Below are 25,598 nucleotides of genomic sequence, written 5' to 3' on the forward strand. Positions count from 1 at the left end.
AGGTAACGCCAGGTCACCAGCTGGCGAAGATCACATTCGTGTGGACCATGGCTGACAAGGAGTGTCGGGGAGAAACCGTGTGGGTACAACAACAGATCCGACTGACGGACAGGGGCCGGGGATGTCACCACATCACACCAGACGTGGAGCAAGCTCTGGAGCAGACCATGGGCCTCAGGAAGTTTGACGTCGGCGTGGCGCACATCTTCCGTAAGCGAACGATTTTTTCAGACCTTGTAACGTTGAAAATTATGCTCACTTCCGCATTTGGGTATGTACTAGTATATCAAGATGTATAACAATGTGACAGAAAGAAAGAATCTCCTCGCTATCACTAATTTTAAGCATATGCATAAAGACTGTCTTAAGGTCATTATGCTATGTCTATATTAATGTAATGAACTTATATTTGAACGGAAGAAACTGCCACGTAGGTTTGTTTACTTCTGTTCCTGCCTTTAAATTGAACAATGTCTGAATATTCAACAACATTTAAAAAGAAAAATAAGATATTTTTATGGGAAATTAAAAGAAAATAGCGTTTTATATGAATAAGTTTCGCCCAACCCATGAGACAAATTCCAGTTCCGTCCCAAAATGGTACAAACCAAAATTCCTCCATCCATTTAGGATTGCTGGATTTGCCCATATGGACATATGACCTTTCCCGGCATCTCTCTAATAGCCTGTGTTCTGCGAGAGCATTTTACTCAATAGTTTTTGTCGAACCATTAATAAAATCAGCATGAAGAAATTTAGCAAATTTTTTTTTGTCATTGCTTCCTTGATAGCCCTGCAGGCACATGTATACTAGTATCACACACCAATACATGTATATCACAAAGTCATTAAGTGCAAATGCAATTCACACCTGTCATTGCCTGTCACTTCATTCCATTTCTGTCACCTTTTTCCTTTCATGCTTTCTAGTTCAAGCTTCCAGTGCTAGTCTTGCACTATCTGATGTAAGTTACTGCTCACAACTTTTTTCTGTGCTTCCCTCCATAACATGCAACAAACTTTGTCTTCATCCTTGATTTTTGATAGTCTCCACCAGACTTCTTTTGCGGGGTGAATAAGAAGCTCCAGCTTCTCTGGCCGGCTACCGGCCTAAAAGGGTATTAATTGGCCAGAGAAAGTAGCCGGCCAGAGAAGCTGGAGCTTCTTATTCACCCCGCAAAAGAAGTCTGGTGGAGACTAGCTTTTTGAGAAGATTGGAACTTTTGTCACATTTTGTCATCATATTTTACATCTTCTGAAATACCTTTTGTTATTTTTGGGAGGATACGTTTCTAATGATATTTGCTTCTATATTTCTGTTCACAGAGATTTGACCCAGCAGCAAGGTAGGCAAAGTTCTGATTTGGCTTGTTGTGACATTGACAATTCCTTTAACAGTGTGCTTTGGAGTCAAAATGTATTTTCAGAGTACTGAACCCTTTATCCTTATCTGTAGATATGACACAGAGGCTGCTCTGAGTTCTCTGATACCTGAGAAGTCAGATATATGGACTCGCATCTGTGAAGGTTCTGACGATATGGTGAGTATACCATATAAAGACATATTCCCCTGTAGTTTTCACACAGACCACTAGGGGCATCTCTAAGCAGTGCTCAAAATGCCACCTTCTCTATCAAAATTTTTAGTTTTTAGCAAAATTGCTGTGTCCATGATCCAAAGAACATTTTCTTTTTACACACAAAGCTGGTAGTTCTGTTGCTTTGTAAAAACTGATATCTCTTAAATATTTCTGTGAATCCATGTCACCTCCAGCCTGCCCTGGTAAAGAATTGCCTGGTTGGCTGCAGTCTGTCCATCCCCATAACTAGTGGGATCCTCAACACTGGGCATGGACAAGGCATCTGGCTCCTGGAGCACAAGAACTTTGGAGGTACATGTAAATGTTTGTGCATTGACAAGACCATTTGTTAGTGCATGGATGTAAAAACTGTTCCACACTTTGCAAAGATTAAAGACGCGCGGAGGAGCGGAGACGTGAGGCATCCGTACGTGAACTCAGGAGGGTGATGGCGGATGACACTCACCCTTGCCAGCAGTTCCTTGAGCCGGGTAGACGGACAACCTACCAACTACGCCGTCAGACTTCCAGCTACAAGATACCACTTAGCCGTACAGAGAGACATAGACAATCATTTATCCCCAGATCACTCAACATCTTGCAGCAGTGAGGGACACTATAGACTTTTTAAAATCTGAAGGACACTATAGACTTTTATAAAAAATTTTATTGCCTCCTTGTATTTGTATTCTTAAGTTGTTCCACTCAATTATTGTCTATATTTTAATGTGTTATCGATATTTTATACAATACGTCATTATCGGATATTTCTTTTAACACTAAATCTTTTTAACGCTAAAATGTTACAATTGTTATTATTAATATGGAATTACATGTGACTTGCAACACAATTCAGGCTGTTTCAGCCTGCAATGTTGTTTTGATGAATAAAGTTTCAAAAAGTTTCAAAAGTAAGACCCATCAGGAGAAAGTTTTTTAGTTTTTTTTTATTTACTTCAGAATTCACCTCAAAACAAGGCTTGTGAGAGCCACTTACGTGTTTTGGGTTACAGTGATGACTGCGTGGTCAGATATTTGTTCACCCTTGATTTAAACCGTTGGAGGTTGTAATTAGCGGTGAAACATTCACGGGGAAGCTTGTTCCACAGTGAAGTGGTTCTGGGGAAGAAACTGTCAGCATGAAATTTTCTCTTGACTGATGGACTATTGAGGAAGAAAGGGTGATTTTCTGCTGTTGAGGTGGCTAAGCGTAGCCTGGGTACCATCCCCAGTAGTATATTCGCAAACTCTATAACTGGGTCTGGACTTGCACACATATGTAGCGTCTGGAGTCTAAATATTCGTTCAGATTTTGAACGAGCGCGCTGATTGGTCCTACTCGTCTAAGCCCTTTTTTGGGTGTGTACATATTAGGTAAGGGCTGTTCGGATGTCCGAACGGCGACGTTAGTCCGTTCGAACGTCCGAACGCCTTATCATCAACATGTCCGACGGCGAACCGAACGCTAAAGCACACATGATATAGCCGTAGTCAGTCTTTCCGCGATAAATCATCAACATGGCTGACGCACAAGCCGCTCAGCTCACGGAGGTTGATGTTGACCTCGCAATCACTTTCGTTTTGGACGATTTAGACGAAATATCGTCGCTCAAAAATGAGCAAAAAGATGCATTGAATAGTTTCGTTCGTGATGTTTTGGGCGTCCTACCGGTAAAAAAAAGAACGCGCCGAGAAAAGGAACGCTCGCACGAAGATCTGTGTTTACAAAACAACAAACATCACTTGAATAATGCAGGCGCGACATTGGCCGTCGCCTCTGAGGCTTAGCCAATCAAAGGAAGCCCCGCTGCTCGGGCTAGCTCATTACGTGACGTCATGACCAATCGTTTTATATGTGTGCAAGTCCAGACCCAGTTATAGAGTTTGCGAATATACTACTGGGGATGGTACCCAGGCTAGGCTAAGCGTGTTCTTGCAGAGAATGTTCTGAGTGGGGGTACGAGGGAGTGAAGTTCAGCAGAGCATCTGCCGTGGAAATATCGATATAGTAACGCCAGGCTAGCAACATCGCGCCGGTGTGAAAGCGGTTGTAACGTGGCGTGCAGGTCTCTCCCAACGAGATTTCGCAAACGATTTTGGACCCTATCTAAACAGCTCAACGAGCTCTGTGCAGCTCCAGCCCAGATGTGACAACAGTATTCCATTTTTGGACGGATTTGGCTCTTATACAGATACAAGATGGCAGAAGGAGTTAGGTACTTTCTGGTGCGGTACAATGACCCTACCATCTTACCAGCCTCCTTGGCAACAGACTGGATGTAATTGTTCCACTTGAGGTCATATGTGAGTTTGAGGCCCAAAAGGCTATCGAGGCATGCTGATTCTTTTAGCCCTGTCTCCCCCATATGGACAGGAGGAAGTTTCGGATCAGATCTCTTATGATGGAAAGAGAGAAGCTTTGTTTTGGACGGATTAAAGGTCACAAGCCACTGATTCCCCCACTGAACAGTGCGTTCAAGGTCAGCGGAGAGGTCAGCGGCGAGGGAGTCGTTATTATCCTATTCTCCCAAGTTACATTGAACAGTTAGAAGCAGCTTACATTGAGTACAGTATATATGCAGGTATCCTTTCACTGAGACACGTTTACAATCTACTCAGTGTTGTTTTAGAAGTATGATCTGCGAGGCTGTACAGCCATGAATGAAGTGCTTATTTCACCACCTGATCACCTTCCATCCCTTCCCTCCCTCCCAGGTGGCAGGAAACTGGTGATCACAGTCCAGGGCATGTACAAGCCTACCTTCAACAAGCCTCTTGGGACTCTGGGTCTATAGTTCATCACATGCTGCAGCTAATACATGATTCATTTTCTTCCAAGTGTTTCATACAAATGGCAATCAACAGTAAATATATAAACTATGTTATAGACGGATGTAGCCTTGCCAAAGTATCATAGCCATATTGTTTTCTTACAAATAAAGTTTGATTCCAATCTGTTTTCAAATGTTTGTGTTCACTGTGTAGATGTGAAGACTAAGTAAAAAACTACCCTGGGCAAAGTCTGACACTAGAATCAGAGTATTTTATTGATGAGCATAAAAGATAGAGCTTTCCTGACAACAATGGTAATGCATATCATCCTTACAAAATAATTAAAATACATGTAGCTTTCACCATGTTAATCATTATCTTGGAATATCATACTGTTTTGTTTGAGTGTCCTCCAAATAGATAATGTGATCAGTGGTTAGGACTGCTTGCTTCATCTTGTACTTGTATTTGTCTTCTTTATGAAACAACATTCAGTCACAAATACTATACAGATGCAACATGATTACAGAATCCTATTCCCCCAAGTCAATATCCTCATGTAGGAGTACTACCTACCCTTCACTGTATTTATTGATATTAAGGGGGCACACCCCAGTTTATTTTGGGTCTCAATTCGAATCTGCATACTATTCTAGCGACCATCTCTTTCAGGAAATAGCTCTTAAGCCAAAACAATGTGTTTGCAAATGAAGGATATCCCTCTAGCTACGAGAACAATAGAATTTCAATTTCTCTCACCTCTCACATTTTAGTAAATTTTAGGGGGAAAAAAATTCTTTGATGAAAAATGATGCAAAAAATTGGCCATTTTCACGTGTAATTAGACCCATCACCCAGAATTTAGCCACCAATATGACTTATATGGTCGGAAAGAGAAAACCCTTATGTATTATCAAGAAGAGTATAAAGAAAATCCTAACACTGAGATTATCACAATAGCCCGTCACGCTCAAGGTGGAAGGACACCCGGGCCCAAAATCAATTTTCACCCAAAACACGGCACTTATTACACTTTCCAGCCAGATACTAGATACAATGTAATACTATTTTGCAGCAGATTATGAGAAATGTAAACTCAAACATGAACCAACAGAATCCCTTCGTCACTTTTTTTCCGGGCACTACCTCGGACCCCTGTCGCAAAAGAATTGGTGTGTGCACCGTTAAGAATTATGCATAGCCTACATGTAGCAAAATTACAGACATGTGTCCGTAGTGTCCTTCCCTTTCTTTTCAGAAACAATAAGCTCCCTTTGATTGAAAAATTTGGAATGAAGATTGGAAGACAATCATGAATATGGTAACAGTAAGTACTTTGCTGGTGCCCCCCTCCCCCCCAGACTCCTGTTTTACAAGTACACATCAGGTCAGTCAGAAGGACTTCACTGGTACATGTACCATGGCTTCTTCCGGGCCCAGCGAAGCGTGATGCCTGCGTCTGTGCGGATCTTGATGGAGGCTGCCTTGGCCTTGCGTACGGTCTCCTTCACAGACTGCATGAGGTTACGGGCATAGTGGACCAACATCTCAGTCGCCTGGTCCACTTCTTTACTGTCTACATCTGGAAAATAGTAAAAACATCTTATCAGGATACAAGTAGATTTACTTGTCTTCAAATCAGTACAAGAAAAGGTGCTAACCGGTGCACCAATACAGCAGGATTTCTACTTCATTTAAATGATAAGTAAAAAAATGTTTTCAAAATTCAATATCATACAAGACAATGTTGTGAGAAACTATTGACATGTACCTTCATAGAAGGCATTCATAGAAGCTAACGCCATAAAAATATTACATAAAATTTACACTGAAAGCAATGGCCAAACTACTGATGCAGGAATGCACATCAGGAATGACAAATGGTGCATGAGCAGAAGCATGTTTGGGACAAGACACACATGTACAACAAATACACAATGACAATGGCTCTGGATTGTATGCTAAAGTAAAGGCAGCAAAACAACGTGGAAGGGAACAACCTGTATTGGAATGTTCAGTGTTGAAAAGGACACACAGGAGAATCAAATGGAAAAATTCTCATAAACAGTGGACAGAAAGGAAACATGTATTACTACATGTGCACTGACATATATGAAGAATGAAGAAGAGATGAAATGTTAGTGACACAAAAGACTGATGGAACCACATACACAAGACAACATTAGGCTTACCACAAAGAATCAGGTATTTAATCAGGGAAAGAAGAGAGCAAGTTTTGTCAGTTGCACAAGAACAGGTTGTGAGTGTAAGGTTACTTGGTACAATACCAGGGGGAAGTGTAATAACTAGGAACAAGAGGAGTTAAGAATTTTAAAGCATGAATAGAGTGCATTGTGTAAGGGTGTCAGTAATGTGTTGAACAGACATTTGGATTAGATTATTTTGTAAGAAACTATGTAGTTTATGATGTGGACTGCTACCTACATGTAAATTAATAACCTAATCTATGATAAGTATGCATGTAGTTGGTGCATGAAATACTCATGTCCATACTGATTGTCTAGTTGTTTTTCTAACATACATGTATGAACAAGCCTGACAATTTGCTATTCAATAAATAAAGATAACGGTATAATGGAGGTAAGTGACTATGTACAGGTTAATTAGCTACACGTATGAGACTAAGTCTTGCATAGAAGCAACAGGCTGGCTGGTAGCAACACAAAGTTATGGTTTGTCATAGAGTGATTTCTTACTTGACTGTCCAATCATAGTGGCCTTGACTGTGGACAGGATCTTCAGCTGTGTGCTGATGGTGGGGATACGCTCACAAACCTGCAGTAGGTTCTGTAGAGGGCGAGGAAACATTATGTAAGCAAAAAGAAAAATATTGTATATGCAAGTAAGTGGGTGAAGGATAGACATCCAGGTACATGTATTAAGATATGCCAAAAACAGATACAAATTGTGGCACTGACGAAAGGAAATGCATGCCAACTGAAATGTTACCATTTCCAAAATCATATCCAGTTTGCTTGTCAATGAGTAACTGTTTTTGGGAACACTGAGCATACATTGTGTTTTTAGAACACATTCCTCTTTTCTGATGGCCTTTCACAGTACAAATACATACTATGCTGAAAATAGAGGTAGATGTGTAAGAGGAAATAACTAAAGCATCACCTAGTATAGCAGTACTTCTTTGAATCATGCAGAGACTATAGTAAGTTATCCACAATTAAGACATCCATAAAGTTACCGTTCGTATCCTCTTGTCTGTCGACTGTTCAGCAACTTCCTTGGCCAATCGCATGACCTTGTCAGCGACCAAAGCAATCTCCTTCGCAACTCGGATAAGGTCTCTCTTGTTACCACCTTCACCTCTGAAGCAGCATAGAGGGTACAACATTTTCTCAATATGGAGTTCAAAGAAAAGTGAAAGAATTGACACGCCTTCTTGCCTGACACTGTTAACAATTCACATTAATTAATTTTGGAGTCACAATTGGTAGGTCATCAATGAGAAGAGGAAAATATGATAAATCAATAATATCGGTTCCTATGGCTTTGATGTATTCTTACGTATAAAAAGACTCCAGATAAAATGGCATCACAGAAATCTATTATTCTAGAAGAAACTTGAGAAATGCTTGACTGTGTGACTTGTAAGTACCTGACCAGACGACTCATCTCTGCCATAAGAAGCGCCATCTTCTTGGCTGCTGCAACAATCTCATTGCCCTTACTGGACCACTTCTGGGCTTCAAAGTGAAGCTGGTGGGCTGCAACCTAGGAAAGAAATCAGTTGGGCACTAGTTTAGCAGAAGCTCCCTCTTGTGATCATGTGACCAAGTGCACTGTGTGATGTTATGCGGGCAATCTCGCGTCTGTATTGAGCGAAAACATTTTGCTCTCACTGAAACTACCTCTGTCCCCTCCTAAAATAATTCTACTCTGCGGATGTATCGTTCAACAAATATAGCTTAATAAATAAGAGTTTTTCGCTGCCAAAAAACCGACCGTAAAGTTGGGCTGCAAATCCGACATTCTGGCGACGGCCCTTCCTACGCTGATTTTGACGGAGGTGTTTGAGTTGCTAGGGCGTTACTAAGGGGGGCGTGGCTTATGGAATGGTCTATTGTACTTATCATGACTAGATTTGATGGAAGGACGTACCATGATGGGCTGGTTGGGTTTGGGAGTAGGGAAAGCGACTTCCTCCTCCTTCTGTGCTGCAGCCAGGGCAGCTTTATCCACGACAGTGATGGCCTCACGTACACCAGCAACAGCATCTCTCAGCTGGAGGGTTCAACACACTTCAACATCAACCTTCACTCAAACAACTACATGATAGGATTGTCGCAGTTGTTTGACAAAATGATGGAATAAGATATTTTCATGTGAACATCAAGGGGTATAATCTGCTATGTATACCACTATCCAGCTTATCACCGTGTTACCAACCAATTGCAACCTCAACTGTGTACAGGCATGTATTGCATCACTTTACATCGTATTTTCATTAGTGTAAATCACCGTATCCATTTTCCCGGGTAACCTTTTTGCACTCTCCTGTTGGAGAAGAAATGCAAAGTAACAATGCTCTTCACAAATATTCTCATTCAATAGTGACAGCAAACCTACCATATCCATGTAACTTATCAGTTCCCCTTTACGTTATTAGACATAGACTAGTATTTTATCATAAGGTCTGGCCTATAATATTGTACTTGTCTAGTAGATGTTCACGATAAATATCAAGACCAAGTCTATGTTGTTTAAGGATATACATGTACCAATATCAGCTAACAAGAATTCAAGAATCACATTATACCAGAATGGGCACCTACCTTTGTGTTCGAATCAAAGTATCTGCCTTGGGAGTTTGGGTCATTGGGGTTGATGGCCACAGATTTGGTATCCTGTACTATAGCACTGATAGCTAATGAGCAGAAATGGTTGAAACACAGTAAGTCATCTGTAAATTATCAGTGCACAGTGAATCATGTAACACCTAGCTTCAGTGCACAGTAAACCATGTAACAACTACACACAGCTCCAGTGCACAGTGAACCATGTAACACCTAGCTCCATGGCCAGTGCACAGTGAACCATGTAACACCTAGCTCCAGTGCACAGTGAACCATGTAACACCTAGCTTCAGTGCACAGTAAACCATGTAACAACTACATGCAGCTCCCAGTGCACAGTGAACCATGTAACACCTAGCTCCATGGCCAGTGCACAGTGAACCATGTAAAACCTAGCTCCAGTGCACAGTAAACATGTAACACCTACATTGTAGCTCCAGGGTATTAGATGCACTGACATGGTGGGGAGTGCACTGTACCCTTAATGTCTCCTCAGGTGCAGTAGTACGGCTTCCTTTCTATTAAAAAAAGCCATCACTGGAATCAATAAAGCTTTATGGTTACATTCATTACAATCTTCTGTGAATGGTCAGAGACAGTTGCTTACATCTTGAGAGTGTGTCCGTTGCATCGTTCACCCTGTCCACGAACTTGGGGTCCTCGGAGTTCTCAGCTTCCCGTTCGGCGACCATCTTGACACGGGTGGCACGGCGGGCAATGTTAGAGATACCTTTCACCACACTCTGTAACATTTCAGGCAACCTTTAGTGTTTGAAAGTTCTTTTTTGGGGGGTAAAACTTTTATCTAGTAAACTACAGTTTATATTGGTTTGGTAAATAACAATATGAAAAGCACACAGTCATACATTGCCATTAGTTTTGCACATTTCTCAGTAAATAAAATGAAATGTGGCATGCACTATGAAATGTTTGCATTTAATGGTTTGCAATAGCAGGCACAACATGATTAGGTGTTTTACCTGGACTTGCACATTCCTGATGGCAACTTTAACCATTTCACTGTCACGAGCATTGGCCTCCTCTGTAAAAGTGCAAGTGAATAGCATTGTAAAAAGGTTACCGATGACTAAGAAAATGATCTTCAAAGGTCATGTACCAACCACACCAATACTAAAACTTGCATCTGTCTCCAGCTTACTTCTTCCTTTCATACATGGTACTAGTAAGTCCTCTGTTTTTTTAAACCCCCTCTTAAAACTACAGAATTCTAAAATGAAGTTAGTCTGTCATGAAAGCTTTTAGGATTTCTTACTTGTACAATAAAATCATACTTTTTTTACACAATTTTGGAAAATATGGATTCTGCACACTTGCAATGTTACTCCTTTTTAACAGATCAACATTGAGCGTGCAATAACCCAAGGAAACTCACCACATGCTTTGATGAATGCAACAGTGTCCACAGCATCATCCACCAGAGATGTCAGCTTGTCCATGTTGGTCATCCATTCCGTCTTCATGAATTCAAAGTGCGCTGAGATCACCTAGAGAAGCACATCCAGCAACAACATGCTTTAATGTTCTAAACCTTTAGATGTAGAAGGGTTACATAATTATGTGTAATACTATCCATTCTTCTGTAAACACAAACAGACACCGCAACTCTACATTCATATTCTATCACAGAATTGTTGGTTATGGAAGCAGTAAAATGGCATGTCAGTTAGTAATACAGGCAATTTAGGTGACAGAGCAAGGAGAGTTGAAGACAGATCTTAACATAGCATTATAAGATTTGAGGTTGTCTGAAGAATAGAGAATGGGTTACTATCTGTTCTAAGGTTTCTAACAAAATTGCCACTCTTCACTTCTACAAAGAAAACTACAGCAACATCAAACAAACTTAAAACATGTAAAAGTAAACCACACTTTTTCCTACTTTTTCTACTAGATTATGAGAAGGACTACAGACATTTTGTTTGGTTCTGTTTTTAAAACTGAGGGAAAGCCATGCTAATATGTAACTTGTCACAGGTTCAACAAAACACCATTTTCTTCAACAAAACATGCTTTTGTCAAAAGCATAACAATGTACAATGTATTGCTGCATATCTACATTATACATGTGACTGTACAGAGCAAAGTTTGGGGCACTGGCAAAACACAATTAAACTCCATCCACCAAAACTATGCACAAACAATGCCACTGCAGATAGAGTAAGGCAAGAACAAAAAGAGGAAAGTAGGAGACAAATAGGAAAAGGAATTTCAGAAGACTCTCGGTGGAGGTTGAACCCGCTAGACTAGTAGGAAGAGGAGAACAAGGAAGGGAGAGAGACATGTAATAGAGAAGTGATACCATGAGACTTGAGGCTAGCTGTGTGCACGTGTGTTAGGTAGCAGCAATGTAAGTGAGCAAACAACTGTCATGTATGGCTTTTAGCTTGGCTGTTAAGATTTCAACAAAGCAACAAAATACATGAAATGTTACAGTAACTTTGCACAAAGAAATAGGAATGCTAGAAGTGGGATAATAAAAGGGTATGGTAGAATATGACTGTTGGAGTCCAGCATCTATCAAAAATTGTGCATGGTTCTTTTTAAAAGCTCAAAGTGATCAAATTGAGGCCAACATGGTGAGCAATTGCCGACAGTCTGAAATAGTGCCCTGGCTCCTGACACAATAACATCAGAATCTGCACACTACCCAATGTTTTCATGCCACAAAGCTAGGAGGTGAGTTATTGCACAAAATAAAAACAGACTGTGGATTCTTTTAACTGATGAGATTTGATGCACGGTGCAAAATGATTTATGAAAAATTAGTGAAAATTTTTTTGAATAGTATAGAAGATGGTGCAATGTTTTACTGAGGGTTATGTCTATGGCAGATTACTCAGAAATAACAAACTACAATCAGAGAGAAAAGTTGTGAGAAATGCTTGTGGCTAGCAAACAAAATATAGAGGCTCCAAGTGCAAGTGGAGTTCACTAAGCAGCTCCCCCTACCTTATCGACTGGAGCGAACAGCAGGATTTTTCCAGCATAGATGATTTGTGGGGTCAGGTCTCGGATCTGGAGAGCAAAATAAACAATTTGAAACCAGATTGTGTGTACCTACATATAACTGTTGAGCATTTGATGCCTGTGACAAAAATAACGGTATATTTCCTCATTAGCCAGAAGATCTATAAAATCAGAATGGAACATCAAGTTCCTTCTAATTCCAATTCTAATTCTGAACTGTAATGACAGAAAGTTCTTTGTAACAGTTACTTTGAAACTTTATTTGAATTACCATTAGTCTTCCTGGTATTCACATAATTATGTACAATACTGTACTCAACACAGTAACATACAACAAAATAACAGTTACAACAATACAATTATTGAAAAAAAAATCCAATTGCACAAGTTCAGGATATGGAGATGTTCGTAAAGTCTGTCTATAAAGGACCTTGAGGACTGTGTGGACTGCAAAACAAGTGGAAGGTCATTCCACAGTGTCACTCTTACTGCCCTGTACGTGAAACACTTACACTTCTTCAAAGTGTTCGTTCTGGGTTTGTCTAATGTAAAAGATGGCCTAGAAGTAAAGCGAAATGATACTGACCACCCCAGCAGTGCTCTTGATGCCCTCCAGTGTCTTCTTGTTCTGACAGCTGCCAGCATCAGCCACACGGCCGGCAGTCTGGGTCAGCAGGGCTGAGTGTTGGTCAAAGTTTCCTGCCTTGTCGCCAAACTCTGGCTCTCGGTTAGGTGCATCTAGTAACAAACCAACATGCATTTTTGTAGTTGTTATCCTTTGTTTCTTTGAGATACTTCTGCTCGTAACTTTCTCAGCAAATACGCCAAAAAGCAGTTACTAAAAGCAACTGGATATGATTTTGAAAACGGTCAGATGTTTCAGGTAGCATCCACTACCTTTCATCAGTTATTATAGTGTCACTGACGAAAGGTAGCCGTCTGACTTTCGAAAACTATATCCAGTTGCTCGAGTAACTGCTTTTTGGCATATTTTATTACCTGAATGTCTAACCTTCACAGACATTTCTCAGCATTTAATCTTTCCTGGTAATCATAAATTGTTAATAATTGCATAGTTAATAGTTGGTATTTTATAGGGCAGTTAACACTTTACCAGAAGACCAATTTTTCATACTTAGTGAACATAATGTTACCGACAATAAATACTGTAAATCACTTTATATTTGCAGTCCTTTCATATTCACGCTTCTGTACCTCAAATTTATCATTACCATGAACATATAATTTTCTTTCTTCTGCATCTGCCGCCACCGTGAAAATACAGTTTTGCAACATGTCCATTTTTCTCAGCCTGCAAAGTTTTGCAACTGCAAATATAAAGGGATTCACAGTACAACCAAAGGAAGTTGGTTCAACTTCATGTGTAACCTCTGACCTGCTGGAGCATGGGCAGCATTGCTGAGCTGCTTGTGTGCAGTTGTGGTGTCCATGAACACATCTGCAATCTGCTTCACTAGAGTATCATCCATCTTCTTCCTTAGGTCGTTCAACTTCTCCTGCACGGTACGTGCCAGCTCCTGGGCCTCTGGACTGTCTCCCTGCAAAGAAAAAACAGGTGAAATTCAGGCAAATAATACTGGAAAAAAAAACAGAACATTGGATATTTTAGCCTCTAGGAAAAGGTAATGTTCTTTTTTGACGTATCTAAATGTCAATCACAGATGATAAACCGGATAGAGAGACAATCACTCACTCTCTCACTATCTGATTTAGCATCAGTTGTTCCCTGTCTTCTGAGAGTCAGACATGCTTGCACAGATCGATGCCAATATTCCTTAATTTTGTTACACATTATAATCCTTCCCTATTGCTCGGTGTTACCAGTAGTACACTTTTGTTCACAATTCATAGATCCTATCATAATATTCCAAACCCTTTTTTGTTTTAGTCTAAACTATTAACAATATCTGTGGGCCTTAAATACTGTCACAGAGAATGCAGGGCTCAAAGTACTGGGTGTGCACATGTGCACCCAAATTTGGAGTTGTGCCCCCCATATTTTAATAGGTTTACGTATGTGAAGATGTTAAATGTACTGTAATATACATGTACAGCATATTATTAACATCTAAGTGTCATAAAGATAATTATTGAAGATTTTTTTTATGAAACATAATTAGTTTTTGGTGACATTCTACTTTTTTCTATTTCATTTGGTGAACTCACAAAAAATTTGTGCACCCTATTTTTTGGGTTGGGTGCACCAGTGCACCTATTCCCAAAAATGAATTTCTAGCCCTGGAATCGGTCCCTCTTCTTTTTACAAAGGTTTTTCACCTTGCCCTGGTTGACGAGGTCAGCCAGCTGCCTGGTTAGCCTCTCCACAGAGTCACACTTCCTCAGCAGGTCCGACCTGTCCGGCTCCTGGCACGTCTGAGCCAGCTTCCTCCCCTCCCTCACCAGCTCATGCACCGCCTGTTGACCTGTTGAGATTCAGGTTAGCACAGACATTAGTTACTACGACTGCAGCTTTCTCCAGGATCTCTAGAGCAATAAAGTAAACTTTTAACTTAAACATTATACTTCTGGTGGCTTTCTATTATCAAGGGCATGTTGATTTGATTATATGGATGACATCTGCACACGAATGAATTTTTGTCCATTTCCAACAAAAAAGGTAAAAAAAAAGGTTTCGCCCATATTGTGAATTGTACAAAGTACACAATGACATGTAGATGCAAAATGAGCAAATGTATGCCTTAAATTGACAAAAATGTTGGAAAATGCCAAAATTCATTCCAAAGGACAAGAAGAAAATGGAAGGAATGAAAATGAAGTTTATCATTCACCATGCCAATAAATATTACTCTGTGTGTTTAGTCATTTGTACAACCTTCATGACCACCTAGATTTCATAATGAAGGCCAATTTTTTTTTGCAAAACTTTTTTTTCATTTGCACACTTGGGGTTCACAGAGAATGCCATACATATAATCAAATCAACATTGCCTAACTACATTGTACAATTTTTCCCTTTAAACAAGACTCATGTGAACAATTAACTCACATTTGGGTTACAATAAGGGACTGAAAGATGTCTTATCACCTAAATGGGGAGAAATTGTAGATAAGTCATTAACCCTTATAGCTTTTTGACAGGTCAACTTGAGATCATCATCATGGCTAAGGTTAAATTTCATGTTTAGTGAGGGGGGGGGCAATGTTGACATTTGGTTAAGGTTTCAGATTTTTTATTTCTTCCACTGAGTTACAATGTAAACAAGCTAAAAATAGAAAACTCATTACCTAGTCCCTTGTCATCCATGGCTGGTGCACTCAGCCAGATCATGGCCTGTTCCATCTTGCCAGCGATGGTGGGGGCCGGCTTCCTGATGCCGCTCTGCTGGAAGTTGGACACGGCCTGCTGCACACGTTTGTCCATGTCCATCAGCGGCTTGATGATCTGTCTGGACAGGTTGATAGCCTCAGGAGAGCTTCCCTGTGGAAAAGTAGTTTGTTTTGATTAGCTGCGATCTCCTAGAAATTTGTATCAGATTCAAAGTTACGGTAACAATATGTCCACAAGTTCCATAGATTTCAGTACTTGGGACATTTAATGTTATCTGTCAAAAACTACATAGCATGTCTTGATAATTCACTCACTCACTCACTGCGATCTGTACAATATTTACCGAGGAAGGAGGCGGCAGTTGTCCGGGGGTAGCGAAAAATTGTTTTGCCTAGGCCTGGTAGGAATCATACATTCAAGTGAAATTTCGTATCGGGGAGGGCGAGATTTTGATTGAACAATTTCCCCGTGTCAAACGCTGAAGGTGAAAGTCGATGCGTCGCAGGCACCACGTCAACCCTCTGAAACGCAATATTTTGCTTGTTAAGGGACAAATTTGCAACGCTATTAAAGTCAATGTTTTCAAAGTTTTCCTGACTATCTAGTCTACCTTTCATCCACGAACCTCTTCCGCGTGATATTTATCACAACCATGGAAACCATCTTGCCAAGTTACGTGTTATTTTCAATTAACGTTGGAGGCAAATTAATGTTGAGATTGCCCTTGGTTAAATCAAAAAACATGTACCAAATGCGGCATTCAAGCTGAGAAGTTCAAACAAGTTGCGAGGTGGGTCCAACAGGACCTTTGCCGACGCACGTAACGTTACAATTTTATACAAAAAAAGTACCGTTGTGGCTGGGAAGGGAGCGTTGCACGGCAAAAAGTTCTTCAGAATCTGTCAAAAAGCCCTCGCTACATTTTTAATTGATATCGTTTTGATGGCGACTACGAAACACGGCTTTAATTCATGTACTGGCTGTGTAGTCGAGTTTCATCGCTTCTTGGTGAAAATGCAAGATTTCTAAGTGGATTGTGGGAGGTATGAGCGAGTCCACTAGAATAATAGGGATGGATATTATTGGAATGTAACATTCTGCCGTTCCAATGACTGGCAAATCGCTATGATACGCACGTAAATCATGTTTTGAAATTGTATAAAAACGCTGGAGACTTCAATGGATCTTGGAAAAAATTATTCCTAGGCCCTCCCCCGAATTTAAATATTTTTTTCCTAGGCCCTTCCCCCTCAGACGACTGCCTCCTGGTAAATATAGTACAGTCCCTAACCTGACATGAATAACAGGTGGTTAAACAGTATTAACAAGAATTACAATCTACAAAACAAGTATCAAAATCTGCCAAAAAAAGTACTAGAAGAAATATCAGTTTTACACCTCACGGCAGACTGAAAATGACATGATAACAATGAGTCAATGAATTTAACATTCTTCCATGTTGCTAAAGGTTGTTTTGTCTTACCAGTCCCCTGGCCCTTAAGTTTGACAGCTGGTCCACCATGGCTGTCAGCTCCCTACACAGCCTGAGGATCTCATCTCTCTCTGGACCAACACATCGCTCACCGATCCTCCGCGCATCTTCCATGATTTGTCTCAGTGAATATTTCTCACCTGGACATGGGCACAAGATTGGTGGCATGGCAGGGTTTGAACCCGGGACCTCTTGGTTCCAAGACAAACACTCTACCATTACGCGACACGACCCCACCTCATTTACAATCAGTGGTTAATGAAAGTAGAGGAGAAATGGTATCAGCAAAGAGCAATGTTCTTGAAGTTCCAGGAAAACCACTTGAATCTTAGAGCATGAAAACCACCACACCTACCTATGGACGAGCCGGCTTCTGCGTCGGGGTTCTGTAGCCAATCCCTGGCCGGCTTCAGCCGAAACATGAAGCTGGCCAGGGCCTTCTTCATCACGGTCATGTCATCGGCATCGTAGCTGTCTTCGTCGTACGTTGTCAGCTGCAGGACGCGGATGATCTCGATGATCTCGGCCAATATCCTATTCACCAAGTAGTTGCGGTTCGCTAAGGCCTCAGCGCGTGGACTATTCTTATCTGTGGTCAAAATCACACAGTGAGGCCTAGGGAAAAAATGTTGTGCTTTCTGTTTCCCGACTGATCCTTAGAAAACCTGCCAACCCTAGACGTTTTTTTTTGACCCTATATAGATATCACAAAAAAGATAATCCCTACATACCCATCCTAATATTTTCAGGACTGAAGCATTTTTTCCTAGGCATGAGGTCAGATGTACTGTTCAAGGCACAGATCAATGATGTTTGCAAACAGTCCCATGTGTAACACCAGATATAACAAAGACAGCTTTAAACGCATCCAATGCGATTTCAGGGTGGCAAAACAAGAAATATTCTGGATGAGAAAATCTGTTTGATACTGACATTTACTGCTATTTCAAACTCTTTATTTTTGGGTACCACCCATAAATAGCTAGAACCAGCCTACGATACATAACAAGCAGCCATTTTCAGTCAGTGACATCACATTTTTGCCTCACAGATATCAGAATGGTATGGGATATGGTTAATTCAACTTATTACATTAAAAGAATAAGAAAATTGTGTCATTTTGGATGTCTTCTTTGGTCTACCACGACCCCTATTGCCTGGCTAGTTTCTGCCCTGAAATTGCATTGGAAGCCTTTAACTGTTTCTGACTACTGACTACTGACCTTTCAGTATGGAGATATAGGCCCTCATGACGTTGGGGAAGGCAGTTACCAGGTGCTTCACCACCTGGAGGGAGTGGGCCAGGCTCTCCCTGTGCTGCTGGTGAGTCAGATCCTCAGAACGGGCGTCCATCTTCTTAGCCATATTGAGTAAACCAGGGAACAGGTTCTGAAAATATAAGTATTTTGAATGAGGGTCAATCATGTGGTGTGATGTTAGGGCATTTGGCCCGGAACCCATGGGCCCTGGGTTCAATTCCACGTACATGTATGTGCCCTGATGTTGTGCCTTTGGGACTTTACACAATGCTCCTCATTTCACTCAGAAGAAAAGGCATTAGACACAACTTTCCTCATTTCACTCAGGTGAAACTGAGTATCTACATTTGGTTAGGGACGTCCCTTGATTAGAACATGTTTGGGAAAAGCCATACCCCACCACACCTTTTGAAAAAGAGTAGGGGCGTGCACCGGTGTGCGTTGGTACAAATACTCATTGTCTGGAGGTTGGTAATTCACTTCAAATCATCAGACAGAGGCTAGGCGAACACTAACTTTTATCAGCCTCATGCATGGTGATTTACGTCGTATTTTTATTCATCATTCTCTGAGGCCTGGCAAACCCTGTCTTGTGTTAAACAAAGGAAAGGGTATGGCACTCTGTAACAACATACGGTTGACTGATGATGATGCAATGACCTAGGCACACAATGTAAATCTCTTAATATCATACCTTGATAAAAGTGACCGTGTCTGGCAAACTCTTCAACACCTCAGAGACGGGCAGGTACTCCAGTACGTTCTTACACACCCTGATGATCTTACGCACCTCACCCTCGTCAAACGTCAGCAACAGCTGGGACGTCCCAGACAGAATTCCTGCAAACACAAAGGATGTGCTCCTGTCAGCCCAGTTGGGCCAAGTTCTCAAAAGGCACTTGACCAGAGCAAAATCTAACTTGTCTATTCTGTGACTGAGGCAACGGATAAAAAAAATTGCTCCACACTGCATGCATGATTGGTTTTAAAATGTGTAGCCACTATACTCCTCCTCCTGCTCATATCCAGTTTTGCGTCTGTAATGTTCCCCATCTTCCAAGGGTTAGACGAGCTTGTACAACAATGTTGTGGCTTGATGGCAGCCCACCATTTGCCTCTATCCTGTGGGTTGACATTATGTAGGTTCAAGTGATAGAAGTCTTCCCTTGCATTATCTACCGGTATCTCTTCTTTGGTCGACCACAAGGGTTTTGGCCTTCCACATCCAGTGTGATACTACATATCGGGCTCGAAATACTGGGTGCATGTGCACCAATATATTCCGTAGGATTACGTATGTAAAGATGTTCAATGTGTAAGAGCGTAGCATATTGTTAAGTTAATGACATCCACATCTTAGAAAAATAACAAAATCATTGCTTCAGTACTTTTCTTTAGAAATGAAAAATAATAATTATCATGATTTTCTGAGTCATTTTACTTACTTTATCTTATATGGTGCATCCCAAAAAAATTTTGTGCACCCAATTTTTTAGGTCAGATGCACAGGTGTACCTATTTCAAAAAATGAATTTCGGCCCTGTTAATACATTTGTAATGCATGAAGTGATTTTTTTCTACCTCGAGCACCATCTATGAGCTTCTCCCTGGCTGGTCTGGAGTAAGGATTGGCCCGCAGCATGTCAGAAGCGTCCACCAGCAGGTGTGAGGCCTCCTCCACCCTGCTGAAGGCGATGGGCATCTCCTGCTTCAGGATCTCATCTTTGCTGGTTTTTAATGTCTCCTTGCCAACCTTTGTGATGTAAAAAAAAACCCTGTCATATAACTTCATTTCTGAATCACTACAAAATTGACACCATAGTGTAAATAACTGAGTCATACCTGCTGAATTATAGAATGTAAATGATACTCAAAACAAAACACAATTATATTCTCTCAGTTCTCCTGTCCGAATAGATTAGCTTTGGTAAAATTGTAATTTTAGTGTTGCTAGTATCATTATGGATTAGCTCTTCTTGAAATGTATTCTTACTAGTGTAGTTCATGTATCTACCCTTGTTGTTTCCCCTTTGCCATACATTGTACCAGTTACAGTTGGTGAGTAATAAAGTTGACTTGATTTGATATAATCTGTACAGTACATTGTTTACAGTCATAGCAGTTTATCTGTGTTGGTAGTTACATGATTGTTTACTTTACAGGTAAAACTTTTGTTTCAACACAAAAAAGACAAATGTTCTCAACTATTATATAATAGCTTTTGACCGCAGTCATCAGTACAGTAGGCTCAGCAAGTGAGACTCGTCTCAAGTAGGTGGGAAAATTTCTCTTTTGTGTTGGAATAATAGTTAAACATTTAAGCAAATGATACACTGTTCACAGCTTAAATATCAATAAACAAACACCCCTGCAGTTCCAGAAAAAGCTGCTACCCTGGGGGCTTATGTCACTTCATCTCCAGCACAAGAGGTATCTACCATATAAATTTCGTGACCCTAGCATGTGTAGATCACGAGATATCAAAATTGGAAGTTCTGCTGCAGTACCATGACAAGCCACAAGGGGGCTTAAAATCTAATCATTTCGAGGTCTCATTAAGACCTACCCACGTACCAAATATCAAGATAATCCATGAATGCCTTCTTGAGTTATTGTGTTCAAACACACACACACACACAGACACACACACACACACAACACCTGAACGCCCGTGAAAACTTATATACCTTCTTGGCAAAGGTAATAAAGCTGACCATCAATGATGTTAGCAGAAGTTGGTAACTTTTCTGAGTTTTCAGCTTACCGCAACCAGGTTCTGTACTGCGGCACGCAGAGCCTGGACCGGTTGTGCCAGGTCCGGCATGGCATTGCCTTCTTCTGCCTCTTCATATTGAATCACTAGTTGGGAAACCTGCAGGTGTTAAAAACACAACACTTTATTTCTTTATTTATTTCTGTATTCTTTAACCAGGGTGGCACTACTCAGTGACATAGCACTGCTTTACAGAGTGGTCCTCGGTAATCACTGGGTAACACCAAATTTAGTACACTGTATGGCATAATGCGTGCAATACTAGGGATGTTATTGACAATATCTTTAACAGTCTAACTGTTACAGTGCACATTATGTCCAAATGATTGGCACCACAATTGGTCGGGTTGCTGATGTTCAGATCGGCCTAAATACTCCACAGCAGGACCGAAAACTACCTAATCTCACTATTAACCGGGCGGCCATCTTGTATATAGTCGGGAATGTCCGGTGCAGTTGGGAACGTTTGGTAGCCTTTCCGGTTATGATCGGAGTGCTTTCGGTCGCGTCTCAGTATAAATCGTGACGCTAGCGAACCCGAACGTTCCCGACGGCCCAAACGTTCCCGACGGCCGCAGCTAGCCTCCTGTGCAGGCTCCGCGGCGGGTGGAAATTTTGATACATTGATAATTTTGATACACCACGGTGCCCAGAATCGGCTCTCCGGAATGGAACCTTCTCTCGGCAGCTATGTAGGATGGCCGACTATTAAAACAACGCGTTAAAAACTCTTCAAAACGCTGTATCAAAATTCTTACTCTCCAAGCAGAGGTTGAGGGGGACTGATCATGGCTTTTTATATATGGCCATTTTTTTGGTTGCAAATCCGTCGGTGGCCAGCGACCTTCTCTGGTTAATGGGTAACTGTTTGGCCAATTTGATACTGTCTTTTTGCCACTGAAAGGGATCTGCTTGGAGATTACAAAATTCCCACCTGCCACGGAGCCTGCACAGCAGGCAAAGCCGCACCGGACATTCCCAACTATTATAGGGAAGTGGGGACAGCAAATAAAAAAACGGGGCGAAAACAGAGCATCATGCAGCCAACGGGAAATGTGCGGTTATGCCAAAGGATCTTTCCACGACTCTTGCTGAGGGTTAATGAAAGGAAAGCCCAAATCAAGAGACATTGCCACGGCTAGGAGGGGGAAAAGGCCAAGTATATGATACACACATACCTGTTGGGCTACAGGCTCCAAGATGCTTTCAATTGTCTTCGTGTGCATCGCAAAAAGACCTTGGGAACTTCCTGCGTTTTCTGGAAGAGGTATAAAATGTGTCGGTATGAGCAAGAACATTATACAGACCCTAGACCTAGACCCTAGTTGCCTATGGGCTTGAGGCCAAAAGTCATCCACATGGCTGCCTAAAGGTATTTTATTTCAGGTGCATAAATTATGATAATGAGCAGAAATTATTCACACCTAATTGTGTAAAATTATCCCGCATAGAATAAAGAAACTATACGTACATGCTTAAAAATCACCAAACAGAGTCACACAAGAGCTATATTCGTGCATAACGTTAATAGGTTATGCAATCAGTTTTGTATGATTCGTTGCAAAAAAACTATGGTGGTTTGAGGGTCAACAGGATTCTAGGAAAAGATTAATAAGCTTATCTTTAAGACAGACATTGGCATATCTTCAGTAATTCTTCTAGACTCTTCAGATCTGCAACATTAGCTAAATACGCTACATTTCTGTCTTGGAACAAATACAGGATAATCCAGCCCGTCAGAACGTCTCATACAAGGTTGTATTCGCACATATAAGGTTAACATCCCGTCTGTAGTTTCCAAATGTTAAGTCGGAAAAAATATTGTCTGCAACAGGCAAAATTCTGATGCAACGTTGACCAAAAATCAAACGAAAACCGCAAAATGCAGGGTCTGCGCAGGCGCAGTACGTTCTGCCGACGTGCTGGATAATCCCATTCTACTGAACAGAGGTAAAGTTAACAGTAATTTTACAAACTTTGTGAAATGTATATGATCTGATGGCAAATCAAAGTATGTCTTTGGAACGAAGTTATATTAACACTGTATGTAAATATGCTTTAGTTTACTTCCTTTCTTACTGAAGAAAAAGAATGAAGTTAAAAAACACATTTAACAATGGGTGTGGTCAGGAAAGATAGACATGGGAGAGGTGTGGCCTTTTTAATACAGGACGGCTTGTCTTGGCAAGAGAATAATGGACTGGTTAATGATGAAACCTTGGAGATGTTATGGTTAGAGATTAATGTACCCGGTCTAAACTGATGCTGGGTAGCTGTGTCTACAGACCACCCGGATCATCGGTGCAATTGATCCTCGGTGCCATATAAAAGATACTATTACATGTATTAAGGAAATGGCTCGATCCTTGGGGGTTAATTAATTAGATTAGGTGGTAACGTTAACTTTTATTTTTCTATTTATTGGCCAATGACTTGTTTTGCGTTTGGTTGCTCAACAGCCAACTGGTGAAAAAAAGAAAAAAAAAAGAAAGAAAGAAATTTCACAAAGTTTAAGGAATATGCAAAATTGTTGAAGTCGCAACCATTTGGAAGCGCAAGAAGGTCACCCCGGGAAGAAAGGGTTTTAGTATTAATGCAAATGTTGCCTGCATGTAAATCTCCAACACTGAAGATATCTAACGTTAGCCGTCACCGTGACATGACTCGTATAAAGACTATTGTTACTTCTTTAACAAAATGAGCGTTAGAAAACAAATACGCTCCCTTTGGTATTAAAAATGACCGTATATTCACAACAAAAAAGTTTCCGCCCCCATGAATCAACACACTCACGTCGCTTGTGGAAGTAGACGGCGGTCAGTGTGCTGGGAGATCCAATAAAGTCTTCAAACTCTGCTGAATGCACGGTGTTCACCACTCCGGACTCGGACGCCACCAGAGTCCAAGGTACGAGCAAATTAAGCAGGCAGACCAACGCAGAAGCTTTCCAACAGCCTGCTGCCATGTTTCTCCAACAGACACGAAACTGCCCCGTTTTGGCTGGCATAAAAGAAGCTACTAGCACAAGAAAAAACAAACAATAAAAACATGTCAAACATGAGCTGAAGCCTAAACATCTGTTTGGACACATAGTTCTAACCTGTGTATCTTTAAAAGTAAAAAACAGCACATGCGGAGAAAGAAAAAAACACACACCTGTCACGGAAAAACTTCAGCTCTCAAGACAATGTTCTCAAGACAACATTGGCTTGGCTCAGTAATTACAAACTCCCCAAACTTCCATATATGGTAATCTTAAGTCCCCAGATGTGCGAAAAGTTGTCAAACTGGTAGAACAAGTTTATACAGTGTAATAAATCAGATCAAATCAAATCAAACAACTAGTTCTGGATCAAACCAGGCAAATTAAGGGCGCCGGGTGTTGTCAGATAGATCCATAGATGAGTTTTTTTTAGGAAACACAGTTACTGGGCTTATAGTGTAGAATGGGATGGAGTTACATGTATCCTCAATAAGGCTGGAGAAATGGCAGACTACTTTAATTCATTCTTTACGCAGAAAGTGAACTCTCTGAGGGAGGGTTTAGACTTACAAACAGGAGACCTTCTCTGACACATATGGGATACGATCATGGGGGAAAAGGACTGTAGTTTTGAGTTCAAACTGGTAACTTGACTTAATTGAATATGTCTATTCCTGGTGTCCCTGGCCTCGAAACAAAATGGCTGACCAACACTCCCTATCTTCCATCACTTGGCCCAAGAAGTCCACCTCCAGGCCAGTGTCTCTCCTTAGGCAGTCTATGTATGTTGCAGCCGGTCTGCCAGGCTTCCTCCTCCCATACTTGGGAGTCCACAGTACCAACTTGCCACAATCTCCTCTCTTCTCCTGTGACAGTGACCAAACTGGTAAACTGGGAACAAATCCACAAACACCTTCTGTCCCTGTCGGATGGGAAAGCTACTGGGCTTGACCACGTCAACAACAACCTGTTGAAGCTGGCTGCAGACCATATTGCCAGACCAATGCCCTACATTATAAACTTGTCACTCACTACATATACTTCTGTGTATCCGATGGCATGGAAAAAAAGCTAAGGTTGTTCCACTGCCCAGGCCGAACAGTAGGCCTCCTGCCTAGCCTTTTTTTAGTAAAGTTATGGAGAAAGTTGTAAGTACTCAAATATCAGAATATTTCCACCTGAATGCCCTGATGTCACCTTACCAACATGCTTTCAGAAAACATCACTCAACTGGCACTGCACTCTTGCAAGTAGATGATAAATGGTACTGTAAAATCGACCAGGAGAACATAGTCGGGGTTATCTTTCTAGACTTCTCCGTTGTTTTTGACTTGGTGTATCACAGCCATTTGCTACAAAAACTAACATGTTACAGTTTCTCAGATACAGCGGTTGAATGGATGGGTACTAGTAGTTATTTGGCAGGGAGGGAACAATGTGTACATTTCAACGGCACAAACTCTACCTTCAACGTTCAAGGAGATACATTGTGGCGTTCCCAAAGGGAGTTGCCTTGGGCTGTTGCTTTTTTACGGTCTTTACTAACAGCTTGCCACTTACCGTGACAGAAACCACCCCCACCATGTACGCAGACGATACATCAGCATAT

General features: G+C 41.1%; 2 protein-coding genes across 3 annotated transcripts in view; one reads left to right on the plus strand and one right to left on the minus strand.

The window, feature by feature from the left end:
• Nucleotide 1: 1 nt before the first annotated feature.
• Nucleotides 2-25,598, plus strand: part of LOC109473648 (UPF0047 protein YjbQ-like) — a 27,656-nt gene continuing 2,059 nt past the window's right edge. Inside the window, exons 1-6 of one of the 2 annotated variants that reach the window (XM_019773587.1) lie at nucleotides 2-210; nucleotides 931-965; nucleotides 1,327-1,346; nucleotides 1,457-1,541; nucleotides 1,775-1,892; nucleotides 4,296-4,545. In XM_019773587.1, the coding sequence (XP_019629146.1) occupies nucleotides 48-210; nucleotides 931-965; nucleotides 1,327-1,346; nucleotides 1,457-1,541; nucleotides 1,775-1,892; nucleotides 4,296-4,375 (501 nt within the window). In that variant the 5' untranslated portion in view covers nucleotides 2-47 and the 3' untranslated portion in view covers nucleotides 4,376-4,545. Of the gene's footprint in view, nucleotides 211-930; nucleotides 966-1,326; nucleotides 1,347-1,456; nucleotides 1,542-1,774; nucleotides 1,893-4,295; nucleotides 4,546-25,598 lie in introns of those variants that run through there. The other variant, XM_019773586.1, reaches the window with a different exon arrangement.
• Nucleotides 5,230-24,262, minus strand: LOC109473634 (vinculin-like). The gene is made up of 23 exons (XM_019773568.1): nucleotides 24,163-24,262; nucleotides 23,800-24,021; nucleotides 22,185-22,264; nucleotides 20,998-21,105; nucleotides 19,815-19,986; nucleotides 18,928-19,073; nucleotides 18,198-18,363; nucleotides 17,330-17,563; nucleotides 16,966-17,114; nucleotides 15,440-15,632; nucleotides 14,471-14,616; nucleotides 13,569-13,731; nucleotides 12,759-12,910; nucleotides 12,155-12,220; nucleotides 10,578-10,689; nucleotides 10,165-10,226; nucleotides 9,792-9,927; nucleotides 9,164-9,255; nucleotides 8,490-8,612; nucleotides 7,987-8,102; nucleotides 7,573-7,696; nucleotides 7,070-7,160; nucleotides 5,230-5,934 (listed from the first exon to the last, which is right to left on the minus strand). Exons 2-23 carry the CDS (start codon nucleotides 24,011-24,013, stop codon nucleotides 5,756-5,758), a joined length of 3,024 nt encoding a protein of 1,007 aa, XP_019629127.1. The 5' UTR covers nucleotides 24,014-24,021; nucleotides 24,163-24,262; the 3' UTR covers nucleotides 5,230-5,755.

This window comes from Branchiostoma belcheri, unplaced genomic scaffold (genome assembly GCF_001625305.1).
Source record: "Branchiostoma belcheri isolate BF01 breed outbred unplaced genomic scaffold, Haploidv18h27 scaffold3, whole genome shotgun sequence".
NCBI lineage: Eukaryota > Metazoa > Chordata > Leptocardii > Amphioxiformes > Branchiostomatidae > Branchiostoma > Branchiostoma belcheri.